A 19809-nucleotide genomic window follows, 5' to 3' on the forward strand; every position below is an offset into this window, starting at 1 on the left:
TGCAGCAAATATGATTTATTGGATGTGGGTTGCTCAAGATGACCGACTCACAATTGAATTCTGCAGAGCAGTCAAGGAACTGCTGGCGGAGGCTTTCGCGAGGACTGCTGCATCACACAACACATGCTGAACTGAGTTCACAAGCTGGAAGGCAGGGAGCACTAGAGTGTCAGCGTCCTGCTGGTACTTCTCTGCTCTTTGGGTGTGTGTAAACTTCTCATTTGTCCTGCCTGAGCAAGGGAGCAGAAACACCATCTGGTTGAGATCTTGGCCTTGGAAAAAGGGCTAAAAACAAACAAATCCACCACTGGGTGTACCGCTCCAAAGCAGACACTGCAGTCACTCATACGGAAGGCAAACGTTGCTGCAGACAAGGCGCTGTGTTCTGCCCAAATCCAGCCCCTCTGAGTCCATCGCTTTCCGAAAAGACTTCCCCTGCCTTGCTGAGCCTTCTCAAAAGCCGCCCCGTTTCCTGGCCAGCTTCTCTCGCTTCTCTTGGTGCAGCGAGGAAGATGCTGGGTGCCCGTCGATTGCAGCCTGTGCTTCCGGTTCAGGAGCTGCAAGCGGACGCCCCAGCCAAGATCTGCCGGGCGATGTCGGCGAGCGCAGGGAACGCCAGGCTCTTGGGAAATTCCTGGAGGAAGTCTCTGCCTTGTTCCAAGCTCTGGCTGAGCTGGGGGTCCAGGGGCACGCATCCTGTGCAAGAAGGTGGGGTTGCAAGAAGGCAGGAGAGGTTTAAGAGGGAAGAGGGAGAGAAGGTGAAAAGAGGAAAGATGGGCAGGCTCTCCCATCTCCCAGACAACAGCTGTATACTGACCAGCAATGAAGCTCTAAGTACAGGGATGGGGAGCTTGTGGGCCGTTCAAAGGCTGTGGGGTTACACCTCCCATGATCCCTGACCAAGTTCTATGCCAGCTTGGGCTGATGGGAGTCCAACGACAACTGGGTCACAGGTTCCCTGTCTCAGCTGTATCCAGCTAAGAGATCAATTTCTTTTCTTGAGGGTGAAAGTCGAGACTAAAACTGTAAAAGATTCTGCTGCTACAGTGGGAGAGGAAGCCCCTTTGCAGAGGATGCGAGTCATCTGGCACAGGGCTCAGCAGCCGTTTCTGACACTTTGAATCACTGTGAGTTCGTACTGAATTGAAATTAATTGTTTGATTAATTTGTTTTGGGGTGGGATGGTTGTTTTTGTCTTATGGAGTTGTTGAGATGATTATAATCACTGTAATGTTTGCTAATTTTAATGTTATTGTCATCATTGTGACCTGCTTTGAGCTCAACGTGGTTACAGGAGAAGCTGAATTTGAGTATTCAATCATCAACTCTGTTTTCCCAGAGCGGTTCCTCTAGCTGGCTCCTCTAGCTGACTCCATCTATTGCAGCTCTGTCCTCCTTTGCTTTGGATCTGTCCCGTGATGCCCCCTGTCAAGATCCAGACTGACACAGCCTTATGGCCGGGATCTTTCATAACCGTATTTAAAGTGTTATGTGGATATCAAAGTCATAAGAAAACCACCACCACAACTTTTAATGCTCTCCTAGAGGGTACTCCGGATAAACTCACCTAGGAATGGGACCTCGGCATGCTTGGCCAGCTCCTGTCCACCTCCTTTGGAAAAGACATTGGTGCATTCCTAGAACAGAAGAGGAAGCTTAATTCTAGAGGAAAAGTGGGGAGGAAATTCTGGAGGAAAGGTGGGGTGTAAATAAATTAATTCATATAAATACAGTGGTACCTCTAGTTGAGGACACAATCCGTTCCGGGGTGCTGTTCTTACCCCGAAAAGTCCGCAACTAGAGTGGCGCTTCTGCACAAGCGTGATAGAGCGCTTCTGCACATGTGTGAAGCGCGCAGAACGCTTCTGTGCATGCGGCAAAGCCCAGAAGTATACACTTCCGGGTTTGCCGCGTTCGTAAGCCGAAAAGACGCAACATGAACCTAACGCAACACGAGGTATGACTGTATGTATTTATATACCACTATATCATAAAGTGTTGGGAGTCCTGACTGGACTAAGATCACAGTGTCGGGAGTCCTGACTGGTTTTCCACCCTGCACCTGGTATTTACTTTCCAAAAAGAAAAAGACACATGAAATGTCAGCTCTATCTCTCACAAATATCATGCCATAAAGTTTGGCCTTTAGCAATTATTCCCCTTGGGAAAGCAGAAATGCTTGCAGAAGCTCCACCAGAGGACACAATCCTAAACTTGCTCCTGCAATCAGGTTTTTTAAAAATCACTCCAATGGCCACCAATCTCAGCTCTTAATAAATTTGCGCACGCTGAGCTTAACTCAGCCTCCGGCTCTTACCAAACAGTGTGGGCAGACGAAGCCGCTCATGTTCTCCACGATCCCAAGGACCCGTAAGCCTGTCTTCTTGCAGAAGGTCAGCTCTCGCCTCACGTCCCCCACGGAAACAGCCTGAAGAAAGAAGACAATCTTGAGTAATACAGTGGTAATAGGGCGGCAGCAGGAAACAAAGCTGAGCAATAGGCAAAATAGTCTGGCCACAAATGTGTTATTTTCAAAGCAAATCTCAAAACTGTAGAGAATTTTCATACAACACTGGAAGCTGCCTCATACCAAGTCAAGCTGCATTGGTTCTTTGATCCAAAGCTGTCAGATGCACCAGCGAGCATTTAGCAGCAATTTCCTTGAAAGCTGAAAGGTGAGTTGGATGCATGGTTGGTTTGGACATAGGAATCTGCCTCATGCCCTTCTAGCTCAGTAGCTCATGTCATAGAATCATAGAATCATAGAATCATAGAGTTGGAAGAGACCACAAGGGCCATCGAGTCCAACCCCCTGCCAAGCAGGAAACACCATCAGAGCACTCCTGACATATGGTTGTCAAGCCTCTGCTTAAAGACCTCCAAAGAAGGAGACTCCACCACACTCCTTGGCAGCAAATTCCACTGTCGAACAGCTCTTACTGTCAGGAAGTTCTTCCTAATGTTTAGGTGGAATCTTCTTTTCTTGTCATTACCGAGGAGGCAGGTTTAGTCGTTGTTTGAAGACTATCCCTGCCTCCGGGTCTGGCCTTGACCGGATGGATACTAGAATCAACAGGGGAAACCCACATAACCTGAAGGTGTTGCTGTGTAATGCCAGGTCAATGATGAATAAAACCACTGCCATCCACGACCTGATTGTGGATGGAGGATTTGACCTGGCATGTGTGCCTTGGTCGCACTGGTTGATGATCTCCGGCGAGCTAGGGACAAAGGTGAGAGTTGTTTCCTAGTTCTGCTGGATCTCTCAGCGGCCTTTGATACAATCGACCATAACATCCTTCTGGACCGGCTAGAGGGGTTGGGAGCTGGGGGCACTGTTATACAGTGGTTTCGCTCCTTCCTCCTGGGCCGTGTTCAGAAATTGGTGGTGGGGGCCCTCACTTGTGGGGTGCCTCACTTGTGGGGCACTTGGGCCCTCACTTGTGGGGGAGAGTTTCTCTTCCGGTTCTACCTGCAGATGCCAGGGAATAGACCTGGGACCTTCTGCACACAGAGCAAGTGCTGTACTACTGTGCTACAATGGATGTGGTTGCCAAACCCTATGTTTTAAAAAACTAATAGCTGTGTTGTCATGATGGACAGATAGTTTATAACTAATCTATGCAATAGATGCCGAGTACTGTATTATACAAGCCAACTATAGCGCAGGGGAGAAACTTTATCCAAAAATGTCTCTTGTGGCTATAAGAGCACCCCCTGGTGTCCATACACGGCTACAGAAATTGCCTTTGAGAAATAACACCTAGAGCACATTGATCCCCCCTTCCCCTATATAAAATGATTAAAGCCAATATTTTCAGGATCCTCAAATAAAATTTTCAGTATCCTGCCGTGCCATGATGCTAGTTTGTTCATCTGAAAGTCTGGGCGATTCAATGTGCCCAGCAAAATGCTTCAAGGGCAACTTCGGAGAGAATAGCCCAGAACCCAAAAAAGCAGCAACTCTGCTGCTATAATCAGAATCACCCCAAGTGACTTATGTTGGAAACTACCTAGAAGTATATAACATGAGAAAATAGATAGCTAAGATGTGGAACTAAGGACAATGGTTAAAAAGGGGGATAAATTTAGGGGAAAAGGGAATCATTTAGTGAATTTTAGAGACACAAATATCCAGTTTGCAACGAATGCTATGACAAACCATGGTTTAGTGCAAACAGCCAATTGTGTGGGTTCCCGGAGTGAAGACCATAGGCACAGAGTAACCATTACTGCCTCATCTCCTGGTCCTGCTGCTGCCCTGCTATATGGGGTCAAGTCATTGTTCAGCTTTTGGCTCCAAGGAGCAGGGCAGCAGCAGGAGCGAGCGAGCGAGGAACTCGCTCCAGGAACTCACATATTGGTTTGCTTGCACTAAGGCATGGTTTGGCTCATATTACATACAGAGTCAGTTTATTGAACCAAGTCCACATTTATACTTTATGATGAAGTCACACAAATTATAGTGCAAGTTGGCATTTTCAATCTAGAGCTTTCAAAAAGCTACACATATATTTTATAAAATTTATTTAGATGCCCCTTAAGTTTTGATTATAGACACTTCCAGTTTAAAGATTTGTAGGTGTGTAATTAACTGTGTGTGCACGTTTGTGTGTAGCTATTATTATTATACTTGCTTTGTTCCTATTATTTGTCACTTTTGTACAGGTGTGTAATAATTTTTTTAAATTAAAAATTGCAGGAAAACCCAAGAAATTAAAAGACAAGAAAAAGAGAGAAGTACCTGCGGTGTTGTAACAAGAATTGCCCCAAGAGGCTTATAAGGCCGAAGGGATTCTACGGTGGAGATATGCTCATCGGATGTGCCCGGGGGTGTATCCACAATCAAGAAGTCAAGTTCTCCCCAGGTGACATCGGAGACAAACTGCTTGATCAAAGCTATAATGAAGTATAGAATGGGAAAATATATTGGAATGCATCCAACTAAGTTCTACTGAGCAGCCCCACTGAAATGAATGAACCTGAGTTAATCATGTCCGTTCATTTCAATGGATCTGCTCCAAGGAGAACTTAGCGTTGGAGTGAAGAAGTGAATGGACAAAGATCACACAATGGGAGGACCCACACAGACACAATTCACACAATAACCCCGTGGTGACAGGAGCAGGTCCCCCACATACCCCTGTCCTGGATGAAGACAGGAAATGGGCGGAGGCGATGGGGGCGTGGCCAAAGACTGGTCTGCCTTAGGACGCATTAAAGCAGCGTAACCCTCCATGTCGTCTGCTCACTTCTTCCGGTGACATTGCTATCTGCAGACCCTGTCCATACAAACCTGCCCAAATCTAAAGATCTTCCAAAGATGCGCTTGTTTATGTCCCACCAATATCAAAGGCTTGTTTGCACAGGACAGGAGGAGACTCAAGAGAAGGCCTCTTAATGGCTGTGTTCAAACTCTGGAACTCCCTTGCAACGGAGAACTAACTGGGCAATCCCTTTTTAAAAACTGACATGCAATTTAATCAAGTTTCCTTTGTTGATACTTGTTTTAAATTGGCAGCTGTGATGTTGTTGTTTCTAATTGACTGTTTTTTCCTGCTCTTATTTTGTTTGTCGCCGCTTCTTGATTATGGTTGTGAGCTGCCCCTAGGGTGCCATGCAGAAAGGCGAGGACTAAATGGCATGTATTTTCTGAGCACATGGCCCCAAGCAGGGATTTCGAAGGGATTCAGAAGGACGGTGGTGACACTCATTTAGGGTCACCCAAGTCACTTGCCACCCATGTAGACCCTGTGCTAGTCCTCTGTCCTCCCGCAGGAGCTGGGAACTGCCAGCTGGATGCACGGAACAAGAGGTCATGAAGGAAAAACAACATGGCAGAACTGTACCTCCCAGTGCATGTTCAGAGTGCGAAGAACTAACTTGGAGCACTGTTGCCTGGAGGAGATTCTTACTCATCGTAGCCAGCACACTTGGAAACAGGGACGTGTGCTACCCATTTGCAAATAGGTCACTTGCTTTGCTGCCCGGGGGGTGGGGGGGATGGACAATAAACCTCCAGGCAACTGAGTTCAAAAGGTGGTTGTCCCCAAGACTGACTGGCTTAGGCCAAATATCACTAACAGGGGCATGCGGGTAAGTAAACATTTGTATCTTCCATACCATTTTTCTTTGGTCCTCTCCATATTACGGCATCGTCTGGCTTTTCCAGAAGGAAGCCAATGGACATGACGGCAATGCTTTTGTCTTGGCCAACGAAGACCGGCACCCAGCCACCGTCGCACTGGTGAACATCTCGGTCCTGCACATTGAGCATGCGCGGGATGCTGGGGCCACAGAGGTCTACGTCCAGGATCCCAACCTGCATTGGGAAGACAAATGGGGAGGCCCTGATCAGTAAAAAAACAATAACAACTAAAAAAAGCACCTTGGAAGGGTAGCGTATAAAACCTTTCTCCGGACATGGCACAGCAGGCCAAGGAAAGGTAGGTGAAAGCTGCAGGAAGGGATAAAGTTGAATTCTATCACTGTAACATTCTGCAGTGGTAGGCAATCAAGTCCTTCAATGTAGCGGCACTGATGACCAGGAAGGGAGTGATTTTGCCTCCACATCAGGGTGCTGGCCTGGGATGAAAACTGCTCTGTCTACCTCATGACTCTTACCTACTTTAATCCCCCTACCCTTGCTCCCTGATAAAATTGGTGTGGTCTTGGAGGACTAAATTTTTTGCTTTTTGGGTGGGGAGGGGAGGCTGGATTAGATTCCCAGGCTGGTGTGTGTGTGTGTTTACCTGCCCTGGCATTCAGAATGTGCAGATCAGATCAGCACAGCCATATGTAAAGGTAAAGGGACCCCTGACCGTTAGGTCCAGTCGTGGCCGACTCCGGGGTTGCGGCGCTCATCTCGCTTTATTGGCTGAGGGAGCCAGCATACAGCTGGGTCATGTGGCCAGCATGACTAAGCCGCTTCTGGCGAACCAGAGCAGCGCACGGAAACGCCATTTACCTTCCCGCCGCAGCGGTACCTATTTATCTACTTGCACTTTGATGTGCTTTCAAACTGCTAGGTTGGCAGGAGCAGGGACCGAGCAACGGGAGCTCACCCCATCGTGGGGATACGAACTGCCGACCTTCTGATCGGCAAGCCCTAGGCTCTGTGGTTTAACCCACAGCGCCACCCGCGTCCCTACAGCCATATGTACCTACCTACAAAACCAGGAAATGGCGCTTGCTGGAAGCAGCTCATTAGTCAGCCGATCACCAGAAACCCCTCCTGCCTCCCATTCCCGTTGAGCCTCCTCCATTTCTGATGGGTCAACAGCCTTCTAGGCATCCATGACAGAGCGGTCCATGAATGGGCAGCGCACTATAGGCTGGGGAAGGGGAACATCTGGTTCTAGTGTCAGGAGGGAGAAAAATGTTTCCCTATTCACTTTTCTATGTGATGCATGATTTCATACACTTCATAGAGTCACAGAATTGTAGAGTTGGAAGGGACCCTGTGGATCATCTAGTCCAATCCCCTGCAATGCAGCTGTCTCATACGGGGATCAAACCTGCAACTATTATGTCACATCTTACCATGCCTCCCCAAACGCTGCAACCTTTTTCTCAAGGGTTCGGCTCCATCTATTCTGAGCTCTTTCCCAAATGAGAGCATGGGGAGGGGACTTGAACCTGGGACTACCCATGGACTGAACCTCTGATGTTTCACTGGGTTACAGTTCCACATGGAGGCCTTACCTGTCCTCACCATAGACTCTCTCCTTAGCCTCCTATCTCCCCGGATAGTCCTGGGCAATTTCATTTCCAAGCTGGCCATGTCAAGCCACATGGGCCTCTGGGGAGGGAGCAAGTCAGACAGGGAGGGGAGTGAGAGGCAACGTGATGGAGGCGGAAATTTTCCATCATGGAATTTTATCCCACTGCTAGATTTTTTCACTTCCATATCTAAAAAAACACAGTTTCGTAAACATTCATTAGTAACATAATGAATGGATACAAACCTGTAAGGTTTTGTAGACAGTTTCAGGGATATAATTAACTTTTCCCCCCTCCAGGTGACTCTCCCTATGGAGCACCCAGGCACATGCAGTAAATTTAAATGCTTACCTCCTTTGGGTGTGTGTGTAAAAATTAATGTTAAACAGTGTCGCTGTCTTACCATGCTAACAGCACTGCGTAGGTGTTGGTATCGGAGTTGGTGCTCTCAAAACCTTCTAAGTGTGGGTTTCAGCAACAATTTACCCACTGAAATTGCCCAGTGGTTTTTTTTTATAAAAAAAACATATTTTTATTAAAGGTTTCCTAGTTTACAAAAATACGTGCATGGTCTCTTTCCCCCCCAAGCTGCATTTTCTACATTTGTAGTCATACATTTGTTGTGATACAGTAGTGTTACACACAGTGTTAGGTTAGGAAGAAAAGAGGGGGAGAGGGAGGGAATGGTGAGTGGGGTCGGGTGGCAATGTTTCTATTCTACTTAGTGTATGTGTGGGGTTTTGTGTCAGTGTCACTTGTGTGGGTTCTCTTACTATTTGCTTGTTGTATTTCCTTGGTGGTGAGAGAAGTTGGTGGTGGCCTAAGGTGTGGTTGGTTGTCTTTGGTTGGCTGTAGTGAGATTTCCTTTGTGTGAGAGTGGGGTATGTGAGTGTGTGTTTTTGGATCAGGTTAGTCAGATTGATTCGTATGCTGTCGCGGATTCTTGTTGCTGGGCCTAGTGTTTATTTGAGGACCCATGAAAACCAGTGCGCGGAGACCCAAAATCTGGAATGAATGAGAACGTAACTCTGTCCACTCATTTCCTGACGCACATGGAAGGACGTGCTTGCTAGGGCCTCTGACTTCATACAGTTCCCAACAGCCCACCCAGGGAGCTGACAGGAGTACAGCAGACTCCCCCTGAAGCCCCCCCCCCATGCCTAAGCACCTGGAAGAATGAAGAGGTGGGATGTTGGGAACTCAATAGAAGGGGAGGGTCAAAGAGCACAGCCTGGCCCATACCCCTCACGTAATGGGGACCTCATGAAGGGGAGCACCTGAAACCCTAAACCCAGTCCCACACAGTTAATCCCCTTTGTCTCTCTTCCTCCAACCAAAGTTTCCATTTACCAACTCTAATTCTGTTCTGTCTTCCAACTCCCTGGCCCCATACTCCATGGGCTCTCCCACTTCCCTTCAAACATACAACATAAGGAGTGGATAAAATACCAGTAACACTGAGTCATTTCAATGGTGTAATTAACTCCCCGCACCCCAGCAAATACAGCTAATTTAATTTCTTAGCCTGGGGGGTAGGAACAAGCTCAAATTAATGTTACAGTTTTGAGGGCCTTCGTTTTTGCTTCTTGAGAAGTAAACAATGCACACAGGCATATACTGCCGTGTGGTCATGTTCTTTAGTTATTCCGAAAAAAACCCCTAAAACCCAAAACTAAAACCAATTTGCATGTAAAGCTCCAGCTTTGTTAGACTACAACGTTTAGACCACATTAACTGCACTGTTATTGATTCTTCCTGTCCCCAAATATTTCAAATACTTCTGAGTATTGAAAAAAACCATAATGAATACATAATATTAAACTAAGGCATACTTGCCTAGATTTGTTTGCTGATCAAAGTTCAGCTGCCTTAGCACTCTGCCTTAGCACCCCCCATTTTTCAGAAAACCCACATCACTAGGACCAGCAGGATCACACCTGTTTCACTTTGAAGTTCGGTCACCTGACATCATGGTGACATTGGGCAACTGGTGAGTGGGAAGCCCTGCTCATCTGTCGAAGTGACTCGTAGGGGGTGGGGGGTGCTCAGGATCTGCCCTGTACACTGGACCCTGTTCCCTAACCCTCTTCAAAGAGTTCAGGGTAGTATACATTAAGGCTTATCCCCAAGAAAAAACGTGTGGAATGGAGGTACATTAGACTGGGAGACGGCATATGGGCCAGGACCACTGCAATCACTGCTAAGCAGGGATCTGGGTACTCTGGGTTCACATTCAATCTTTGCTTTGAGTCCTGGAAGACCTGCTCCCTGTCTTGCAGGCCTCTTCTCACCCGGCCTGAGAGGGCAGGGCCTTCACTGATTCCAGCTGCAAAAGCCGAGGCTGCTGAAGAGGCCAGAGACCATTATGGCTGTTTCTTAGTGCAGACCCAAGTCATTGATTCCCCATGAACCACCACTGGCAGCAACAGCAGCAAACATGTTCTATGCTTATGATAATAGTTTATTCTCTTTTTTATTATGCCATTTTAAATGTGCATTCTATATTTGACTTCCTCTTGTAATGTTTTCTTTTGAAACGTTTAAGAAAACTTTGTCGTTGTTCACTTTGCCGCTTTAAATAGGCATTCTTGTAGTTGACCTCCTTTGTAAAGTTTTATTTTGAAATCTTTAAGATAATATTTTAGTTTCCTGTTAACTGTGTTGCTCTGAATGTATACTTGACTTTCTTCATTGATGTTTGATTCTGGATTGTTTTATTTGATGTTTTAATGTAGGTTGTAAGCCGCTTTAAGGTCCCTCCCTCGCTTAAAACTATAAAGCAAACAGAAATGAAATGAATAACAACAATCCGGTGCTCTAACCACTATACCACATGGTGCATACCTTTTTCCCAGTGTGATGCAGAGCCAAAGCCAGCTCTGTTGAGATGGTGCTCTTCCCTACGCCCCCTTTCCCTGATAGCACCACGACAATGTGCTGGACCCCAGCCAGGTTACCTCCATCTGTAAGGGACAAGAGGTGAGGAAACGGTTATTGTTCCGTCTGATTTCCAATGTTCTGGTTGCAAGTGAGGTTGCTTATGTGCATAAAATGGCATCTGTCAGGCACAAAAGGAAGGTATTTGGCAGGTGAGGGATGAGGGTGTGGGGGAACCCAAGTTTGCAAAAGTACCATACTTTTCTTTTAATAGGGGAAAACCCTAAGGTGGGAGAAATATGCAATACAGCCGAGGACAGAGTGAGCTCTGTGGTCATTTATTTATTATCTGTTAAATTTGTTAGTTGCTTAGCCTTTTCCAAGGCAACCCAAAGCAACTTATAGCCAAGCAAACAACCCACACCCTGATACATTAAAACCAATATGGTTTCTCTATAAAATGCTTAGAAATGAATGCTGCAGGTTGCTTTAAAAATAAAGTGTGGATAGCCAGATGGGCGGGGTAATAATAATAATAAAATTATTATTATTTAAAAACAACCAAAGTAGGTCAAAAGAAAGAACAATAAACAATCTTAAACATATTCTGCTGATTTCCATAGACATTACAGTGGTACCTCAGGTTACATACGCTTCAGGTTACATATGCTTCAGGTTACAGACTCCGCTAACCCAGAAATAGTTAAGAACTTTGCTTCAGGATGAGAACAGAAATCGTGCCCCGGCGGCGCGGCGGCAATAGGAGGCCCCATTAACTAAAGTGGTGCTTCAGGTTAAGAACAGTTTCAGGTTAAGAACGGACCTCCGGAACAAATTAAGTACTTAACCCGCGGTACCACTGTACTTCAAAGTATGATTTCAATGTATGAAACTGCATACATTGCCACAAAAGCCACCTTTTCATTTTCTCCCTCATAGAATCATAGAGTTGGAAGAGACCACAAGGGCCATCGAGTCCAACCCCCTGCCAAGCAGGATTAAGTGTTTAATGTACAGGTTCATCGATTAAGTGTTTAATGTACAGGTTCCCACAATGTTTGAAGCCAAAATCTGTTATGAATTGCAAATTCATCCAAGCACCCAACACATTTCCCCCCCATTTGTATTAGCAATTCTCTCAATTCAGACCTCCACTTGCACTAACTAGTTGTGGCATTTTGGCTTATGACAGTTGGAAGCCAAATTCCATAGCGATTAGAATTCCAGGACACCTCAGTCACTGGCTCCTGCAGTAAGAAAGCCATCCAGGATGTCTCCCATTGTAAAATGTAAACACAGCCATTAAGTGATCATAGACTCGTGAGGCAAAAAGGTGAATAAGGATGGACAACTTGAGTCACCCAGGAATTTCCTGCACCTTCACACAGCCAGGCTGAGGGAACATCTTAATAAGGCTTAAGTTCCCCAACCGTATCAGAAGCAGAAGACACTTATCTCCTCAGCGGAGGATTTTGGGCATTTAAAAGGATATTAAAAGATGGATACTGAGGAAGAGAATTCTTGGCACCCTGTGGGGGATCAAAATCAATCGAAGCAACAAGATTCCCTGGAGATGGAGCCAACCATGACCTTGGCAGATGTCATTAGGAAGTCCACGAAAGGTAACACCAGGGTGATCTTTCCCCCTTTCCTACTGCTAAAATGGCTATTAATATTAAAATATTAATATTTATTGAGAAAGGCATGAGGTCATGTTGAATATTAGAAGCTTGCTTGTCAGCTGTCATCAACAGAGAGAGTGTTCTGAGTGACATTTAGTTCTCTTATTGGGAACTAAGAGGGAACTAAGAGGGAACGTGGCTGTGGTAGCGATTGAGTAGCAAAGATCAGTTTGCACAAAGGGGCCCCCAAGATACAAAATTAAGATGGCATCCCTCTATTTAATTTTTATCTCAACTTTCCTTTAAGGAGCTATGGTGGGAAACAAGATCCCTATATCTTTAAACACACACACACACACAAAATATTACACAACGTACAGTGGTACCTCGGGTTACATACGCTTCAGGTTACAGACTCCGCTAACCCAGAAATAGTGCTTCAGGTTAAGAACTTTGCTTCAGGTTGAGAACAGAAATTGTGCTCCGGCAGCGCGGCGGCAGCAGGAGGCCCCATTAACTAAAGTGGTGCTTCAGGTTAAGAACAGTTTCAGGTTAAGAACGGACCTCCGGAATGAATTAAGTACTTAACCCAAGGTACCACTGTATATTGTTATTTGTATACAATACAATGCACATTGTAAATCATCATGGTATAAAAATAGCACACACAGTGTTTTTATTTCTTTAAATGTTTTAACAGTGTACACTGCCTTGATATCTTATGATATGGTGGTACAGAAATACTTTTATAAATATAATAAATAGGATTGTATCCAATGCTAGTCCTACTCTGAGTAGACCCACTGAAATGAATGGCCATGACCAACGTAGGTCCATTCATTTCATTGGGTCTACTTCTGAGTAGAACTTGGTTGGATACAACCCACAATCTAAGGCTTATTCTTATGGTTTCTTATATTAGTAATATAAAGATGTCAATAAATATGTGTACAATGCACCAGTAAATAATACGTAGGTAATTAAAAGGACAAGATAATTATGAGTGGGTAATTAAAAGGACAAGATAATTATAGGTCTGTTCTTGAACTACTCAGATACTAATATCACCTTCCTATCTTTTGTCAAATAATGTATTGATTAACTCTATAAATTTGTTTAGACTATTTCCTGACCTGAAATTCTTAATCCCTCAGTTACAAAACTCTAGCTATTAATCACCTCTTTGGCCTGTGCTTCCGCCTCAAACATAGTTGTCTTGTCATATCTATTACCTATAATAGACTTCTCCCCTCACAACAGCTCTGTGAAGTAGGTTAGGCAGAAAGACATTGAGTGATCAAGATTTATCCAGTAATGTTTATAGCTGAACACGAATCTCCCAAGTCAGAGACTTAACACTCCAATCAATTAGGAGAATATAACTGTAAATGTGAGTCGTTCCACACAGAAATAAGTTATTTTTACACTTAACTTTATGTAATGATGATGAGTGATATATAATATATACACAATTTCAATAACCCTCCAGTCTTGGAACTTAGGAAAGTATTATCCCCTTATTGCAGATGCAAAGACAATGAGAGAGTAGCTTGCCTAAGGCAACCTAGAGAGTTTGTGGCAGATAAGGATGGAAACAGGAACTTCCTCATTCATCCCTGAGACTCTTAGTCTGCAAGTCTTATGTACACTTTCCTGGAAGCAAGCCTCAACGAACACCATAAAACATCTGAATAAATACGCATAGACTTGTACTATTGGTCACTGTTACACTTAACCATATGATTAAAAAAATACTATCAAATGGCTAGTGTGTTAATACCCCCCTTTCAAAAGCACAAGCCAAATTTTATATAGCAAATGTAAAAAGTCTACTGGGAAAGCTTGATTATTTAAATTTTATTTCTATATACTTTATTTCACTATGACTAATAGTTATAAAACCCAAAAGTGGAAACTGATATAATGATAATTTTCATAGTATGTTATTTGTTGGGTTTTAATTAAGTTGGGTTTTATTGATTTATCCTCCCCCCACCCCCCCATCTCTCAACCTATTTGTTATCTAATGTCCATTTCCCATATTATATACCACAATGTCCTAAACTGAACCGATTTGGAATACTCTGCCCTGCATTTAATAGAATAATAGAACCATAGATGGAGCCAGAGTCAATGACAGGCAGGATCAACTACGTAATTCCTCTTTAGTCCCCATCCTCCTCCCTGCTGAGTTCTACAATAGCAACATGGAGATCAAGGCTGAGGAAGTTGACTAGCAGTGCTGTCCACCTGGGCTGGTTACATATAAGAAGGCAGGGGAACTGTGGGCTGTTTGACAGCAGACAAGAGTTTGGCAGGGCAGATCCCCATTTGTCCCTCCACAGTCTACAATGCAAGGCCTAAGCTTCCAAAAAACACTGCATGCCGAAGGCAAGTCCTTCTGCCAACATTCAAATCTTGCATTCATAGGTGCTAACTTGAATAAAATATATATTTTTTTTGGGGGGGGTGTTTCTGCCCTGGGGGGGTTCTGCTCTGCCCCCCCACACTTCTGCAGAGCACACCTTCCTCCACTGTGCACAACTGGGCACTGGTCTCTCCTCCCCCCGTCCCTACGCAAGAACCTTGTTTAAATTACAGTGGTATCTCTACTTGCGTTCACCTCCGGTTACGTATCCTTCGGGATATGCACGCGGCAAACCCAGAAGTGTTTTTCTAGGTTTTGCCACACATGCATGCGCAGAAGCACTATACTGTGCTGCATGCATGCGCAGAAGCGCTATATAGCGCAGCACGCATGCGCAAAACACACACCTCCAGTTGCGGAAACCTTGGGATTTAAGTGTTTTAAGACATGACATTTCAATAGCGTGCACTTACTGAATTAAGGACTTACAATTTAAAGCACTGAAAATTGTTAAGATTAATTTTAGCGCATGTGAAGAACAAAAGTATATGTCAGGGTGGGGAACCTTTGGCCCCCATCATCCCTAACCATCAGTCATTTTGGTAAGGGCTGATGTGAGTTGGAAGTTCAGCAACATCTGGAGGGCCAGCTGTTTCTCACACACCAGACCAACAGGAAGTTGAATATGAACCTAAACTCTTCATTTTCTAAGTGGCTCTGAAATGCAGAAACTGCACAGTGGCAACTTTGATCAGTGGTAGAGTAAGCTGTCCTGCCAGGCTTAGTTACATCACTTCTACCCGCCTTGGGAAAAGAGGTAATAAAACCTCTTGTTGTACACAGTCTACCTGAGAAGCTCAGCACGTGAAGAGGTTTGAGCTGGTTGCTCAGGCCACATGGATCATAAGCCATTCTTGTGTTCCTATATCAATAATTTAGGAACTTTCACCACTTTGTAACTAAGCTAAGTTGTATTGCCTGTGCAACTTTTCTGACTGATGTATGGAAATGCACATGAACCTGACCTTTGAAAGGTTTGTAAGTAAACCATTTTTTAAAACTTACCAAACATGTAGTTGTCTTCTTATGCTGGGGTAAGAGGAAAACTTTAGAAAGAAACTTTTAAAGGGGACATTTTAGAACTCACTTGGAGGGACATATTTTAAAGATCTAACAACCTGTATTTCCGTGCTTTACTTTGCTGCATATTTAGTGGCTTTAAACCTCTGCTGGGGTTTTCTCACTGTAGAGCACCTTCCCCAAACTTGGATCTTGGCACATCCCCCACCTCTCTCTCTTTTGCACCAGCACAACTGTCATTAGCCTCAACTAAGGAAGAAAGCTGTAATCCAGCAACGTCTGGAGGGCAGGTTCAACATCATTGCTCTTATTTCTTTGGAAAAAGTTCCTGAGCTTTAACAGCAGATAGACATCTGACAGGCGCAGATTATCCCATTGTTGCTGAACATCTGCTTCTCCACAGATGTTAAAAAGCGCAGGAAGCCTAGTTAACATCCAATCACCTTCCCCAGCGACCATGCCTTCAAAGCCCATCAATCACTCACCCTCTGCGGCTTCCTCCATGTTGCTTCAGCAATCCTCACCACTTCCGACTTCGTCAGATGATTGACGTGCACCTTGACGAATGAACTGACAACGGGGGTTTGCTTTGCCCGTACTCTAACGAGTGACATCAATCTTGTTCAATGAAGAGGCAGCTGGGGGATCACGTTGCCCGCCTTTGTTCGGTCCTCGACTGAGTGACGTAAACTTTAACCAATAGAAAGTCACTAGGGACTCTTCGGCTGCCTCCTGTCCTATGAGACAGCACTCACCTTACCCATTGACTCTTCCTTCTCAGCCAATCATATCTCGGAGACCGCCTTCTCTCTCTCTCTCTCTCTCTTTTTAATTGAGTGAGAAAATCTCCACCTCCTTGTTGAAGAGGGAGGAACAGGGTTTGCCAATGAGAGAGATGGGAAAGGGTCACTGGCGTCACCACGCCGTACTGCGCGTGCGACTTGAGCGCTATGCCGGGCGCTGAGCGAGGGAAGCGTCCAATCAGGAGAGAGGAAGATGGTGCCGTTCCCCCGCCCTCTCCCTTTCGCCGGGGGCGGGAGGAGCAAGAGGAGGAGTGACGCAGGTAGGAAACGGACGTGGAAGGAGGGGAGGGAGCCGAGCCGAGCTGCCAATGGGCGCGGCCGAGGTGGGCGCGCGCAGCGTGGATTGTTTATATCTCGCCTGTGGGAAGGAGGCCGGGGTGCGGCGCCTGCCGATGTGGAGCGGAGGGAGGCCCGCTCGCTCGCTCGCTTCTGAGGGGCCGGGGGAGGAGGAGGGGAAGCGGCTCTGTGGCTGGACGGCTGAGGTAGGCCATGGGGGGTGTTCGCGGCTGAGGAGAACGGGGCGTATGTGTATGTATGGGGTAAGCCCAGCGTGCGGCCTACAGCTCGGTTGAGAAAGTACTTCTGAAGCCACTAGCGGACCGTTGGCCAGTTTCTGGCGGGACCCCTCCCAGTGGCTGCTGGGAGTTCTCGCAAAGGACGCTGGGTAAAGTTGGACACTGGTCTCATTGCCCCGCCCCCAACTTACGAGGCATTTATTGGGTGCTTGGCCGAGAGACAGTGAGTCAGCGCAAGAATTATAGAATTGTACAGTTGGACGGTGGGGGAAGACCCTAAGGGTCATCTAGCCCAACCGAATGACTGTTTCTAAGTGGGGGCACGATTTAGCTGAAGTCAAGAGGTGCCTTTTCTCCTGTAGTTTTTTAAGGTACCTCTGTACCTTCTTTGCTTAAAAGACTATTGGGAAGGATGTGGGGTGTGTGTGTGAAAGAGAGAGAGAGATTTGCCTAAAGGCCCAGTCTGGGGTTTGGGGTTCTATACTGAAGACACCCCCCTCTCTATCTCTGCACCCCATAATTTAAAACTTTTTAATTGTAACATAATGAATGAGCCAGAGGCCCAGTGGCAGGATATTGCATTATGCAAACAAACAAAATTCTAAAATGAAAAAGTAGTAACACAGGCTCCGTTACTTTTGGGTTGCCGTGGAGTGCAACCTGAAAGCGCTCAACCTGAAGCACATTCAACCCAAGGTATGACTGTACGTGCATCTGGCATCCACAGTTTTGTTGGGGCTGCCAGAAGCATGAATGTGGGTATTGGGTCAGGCACCTGCACTTTGTTTCGTACTTAAGAGTTTCCTGTGCCAAATATTAGCACATCTGAAGTGCATATAATTGTTGCATATAATGTGGATCTGTTCTTGGAGAGCCTGGTTTCACAATGGATTCATGGGAAATGGTGGGACTTGAACTAGGATAAAATCCCAACTCTATATGGACAACGTAGTTCATTCTATCCTGTGGGGCTGGATTACCTGTGTGCTTTGGCTCACCTCTGTGATACTAGCATTCTGTATTGAGGCAGTGCAGTATAGTTGCATATAAAGTTGGATTGGGATCAGAGAGACCTGCTTCAAATCCCTGCTTAGTTAAGGTAAGTGGCCTTCCAGGGTGCCTTTCATATGCCCCTCCTTTATGTGCTGAATTTAATTACTGACCGGGCACATAATTTAAATGTTATTTTCTACCTGCGTGTGTTAGAAAATAAGTGATGCAAAGTCACTTCTGCTTTATGGGATGTCATTGCCATCTTTGAGTAGTGATGGTTCTCATTACATACTAAGTGACCTTTTCTTTCCACTTGATAGTTTAAGGCTGTGATCATTTAATACAATTTATTAAAGAAGTAAAAGTTAGGATACTTTTATGCAAGAGTATTTATATCTAAGAAGAAAACTGATCATTGATTATGAATCCATAATTGATAACTTTGTTCTATGGTCACATTACATAGTTCTTACTGAGTCTTGTGGATGCCTTAGGAGCCTAGCCTTTCCTTTAGCTTTCTGGGACTGTAAGCTGGTGATAACCACTCCTCTGTTACATATGAGAGTCACTCTGGTTACAGCCATCTAGACTTCCCCTTTCAACCCTGGCATTTTCTAGCTAGTGTGGATTGTAACTCTGTATGCCTAAGCCAGTGGTTTTCAGTCAGTGTGCCATGGCACCCCGGGGTGCCTTGAATGGTGGTCAGGGGTGCCGCAGACAACACTGACCTCTGCCCCTCTTTCCTTCCTTCCCTCCTTTCATGCCCTCTTGCATCTCTGCCTCCCAAAGGCTTGTGTGGCTGTTTGTTGCAGCAGCCCTGGCTACAAGCTCCTCAGGCAAATGGTGCCTCTGGAGCTGGCCAGGGGGTGCTGGTTGCCAGAAGCTGAGGCAGCCTCAAAAAGGGGTGAAGGGCTGCTGGCTCTGCAGGCAAGGGGTGACATAACTGGGCTTCTGAGACTTGGAGCGCGTTTCCCCATAGGGGAGCCACAGAAATAATGTAGTTGGTCAAGGGAGCCCTGGACTCAAAAAGGTTGAAAACCTCTGGCCTAAGCATATATTATATGAATGCATGTTTGCTGTTGAAGCAGTGCACTGCTTTCTAGCCCTAGTGGTTTTTGCACTGGAACGCTCTCCTTATGGCATCATTATAGGCTCATCCTACAGTGGAAGGAAGCAATCCTCTATTTTTTAACAGTTAAGGTATGTTGTCTGCCAGAGACTTTGCGTCAGTGCTCTTGATGTTTCCCAGCTGTGTCTTGGTGTGTTTTCAGTTTGTTTTCTGTTCATGCGCCTCTTTATCCCATACTTAGCTTGTTATAGCCGCTCCTTTGACTGTAAAGTTCACTTGGAGTAATCTTTTTCCTCACAAGGCAGCTCAGTTGTTGACCTGCTGAGCTGCCTGGAGTGGCTCATTTGATCACTGAGCCGAGTGGCCTTAATCGCATTATGCCTATCCTGGTATTCTTTACATGATGCCAGGGTTGGGCAGTTCTGAAATAGGGACCGTTAGATCATGAATGCTTATCTTCTGGGACACCTTTCAGGACCTCTTCCTGCAAAGTCATTGCAAAACATTTGGATTGTAAGAGCCCTGCTGAATATCTAAAGTACCTGAATGACAACCTCTTTTCTTTCATACCCCCTTGGGAGCTAAGAATGGCGCTATTTTTCCTCTGCAATGGCAATAATAATAATCATAATAATTTGCTTTATATAGCTGCCCCATAGCAGAAGTATTCTAGGAAGCCAGTGTGGTGTAGTGGTTGGACTAGAACCTGGGAGGTCAGGGTTCAAATCCCCACTCAATCATAAAGCTCACAGGGTGACCT

At 45.5% G+C, this 19809-nt stretch overlaps 2 protein-coding genes and 1 long non-coding RNA gene across 10 annotated transcripts in view; 2 read left to right on the plus strand and 1 right to left on the minus strand.

Annotated features, from left to right (window-relative positions):
- Window positions 1-16292, minus strand: NUBP2 (NUBP iron-sulfur cluster assembly factor 2, cytosolic). 2 transcript variants are annotated; one of them, XM_081169735.1, is made up of 7 exons: window positions 16155-16292; window positions 10567-10685; window positions 6124-6322; window positions 4745-4899; window positions 2318-2428; window positions 1568-1637; window positions 1-696 (listed from the first exon to the last, which is right to left on the minus strand). In XM_081169735.1, the coding sequence occupies exons 1-7, from the start codon at window positions 16171-16173 to the stop codon at window positions 551-553; spliced, it is 819 nt and encodes a 272-aa protein (XP_081025861.1). In that variant the 5' UTR covers window positions 16174-16292; the 3' UTR covers window positions 1-550. The 2 variants fall into 2 exon arrangements, with proteins under 2 accessions (XP_081025861.1, XP_081025860.1); XM_081169734.1 differs by lacking the exon at window positions 16155-16292 and adding an exon at window positions 11749-11791.
- On the plus strand, window positions 703-4828 carry LOC308573156. Its single transcript, XR_014001973.1, has 3 exons — window positions 703-1127; window positions 1546-1698; window positions 4703-4828. It is a non-coding gene; the product is annotated as an uncharacterized lncRNA (long non-coding RNA).
- The window catches only part of SPSB3 (splA/ryanodine receptor domain and SOCS box containing 3), a 17681-nt gene continuing 9742 nt past the window's right edge, over window positions 11871-19809 (plus strand). The window contains exon 1 of one of the 7 annotated variants that reach the window (XM_081169646.1): window positions 11871-12221. In XM_081169646.1, coding sequence (XP_081025772.1) covers window positions 12098-12221 — 124 coding nt within the window. In that variant the 5' untranslated portion in view covers window positions 11871-12097. The other 6 variants (XM_081169645.1, XM_081169647.1, XM_081169649.1 and 3 more) reach the window with 6 other exon arrangements.

The sequence above is a fragment of the Podarcis bocagei genome (assembly GCF_964188305.1).
Source record: "Podarcis bocagei genome assembly, chromosome: 14".
NCBI classification, from domain to species: Eukaryota; Metazoa; Chordata; class Lepidosauria; order Squamata; family Lacertidae; genus Podarcis; species Podarcis bocagei.

Coding starts and splice junctions, on each gene's coding strand:
- NUBP2 (XM_081169734.1), bottom strand. CDS start 11,776: ATGCCACAACTAGTTAGTGCAAGTGGAG. Junction 2,429..4,744: donor TTCTTGTTACAACACCGCAG/GTACTTCTCTCT, acceptor TTCTTTCTTCAG/GCTGTTTCCGTGGGGGACGT. Junction 697..1,567: donor TGCCGAGGTCCCATTCCTAG/GTGAGTTTATCC, acceptor CTTCTTGCACAG/GATGCGTGCCCCTGGACCCC.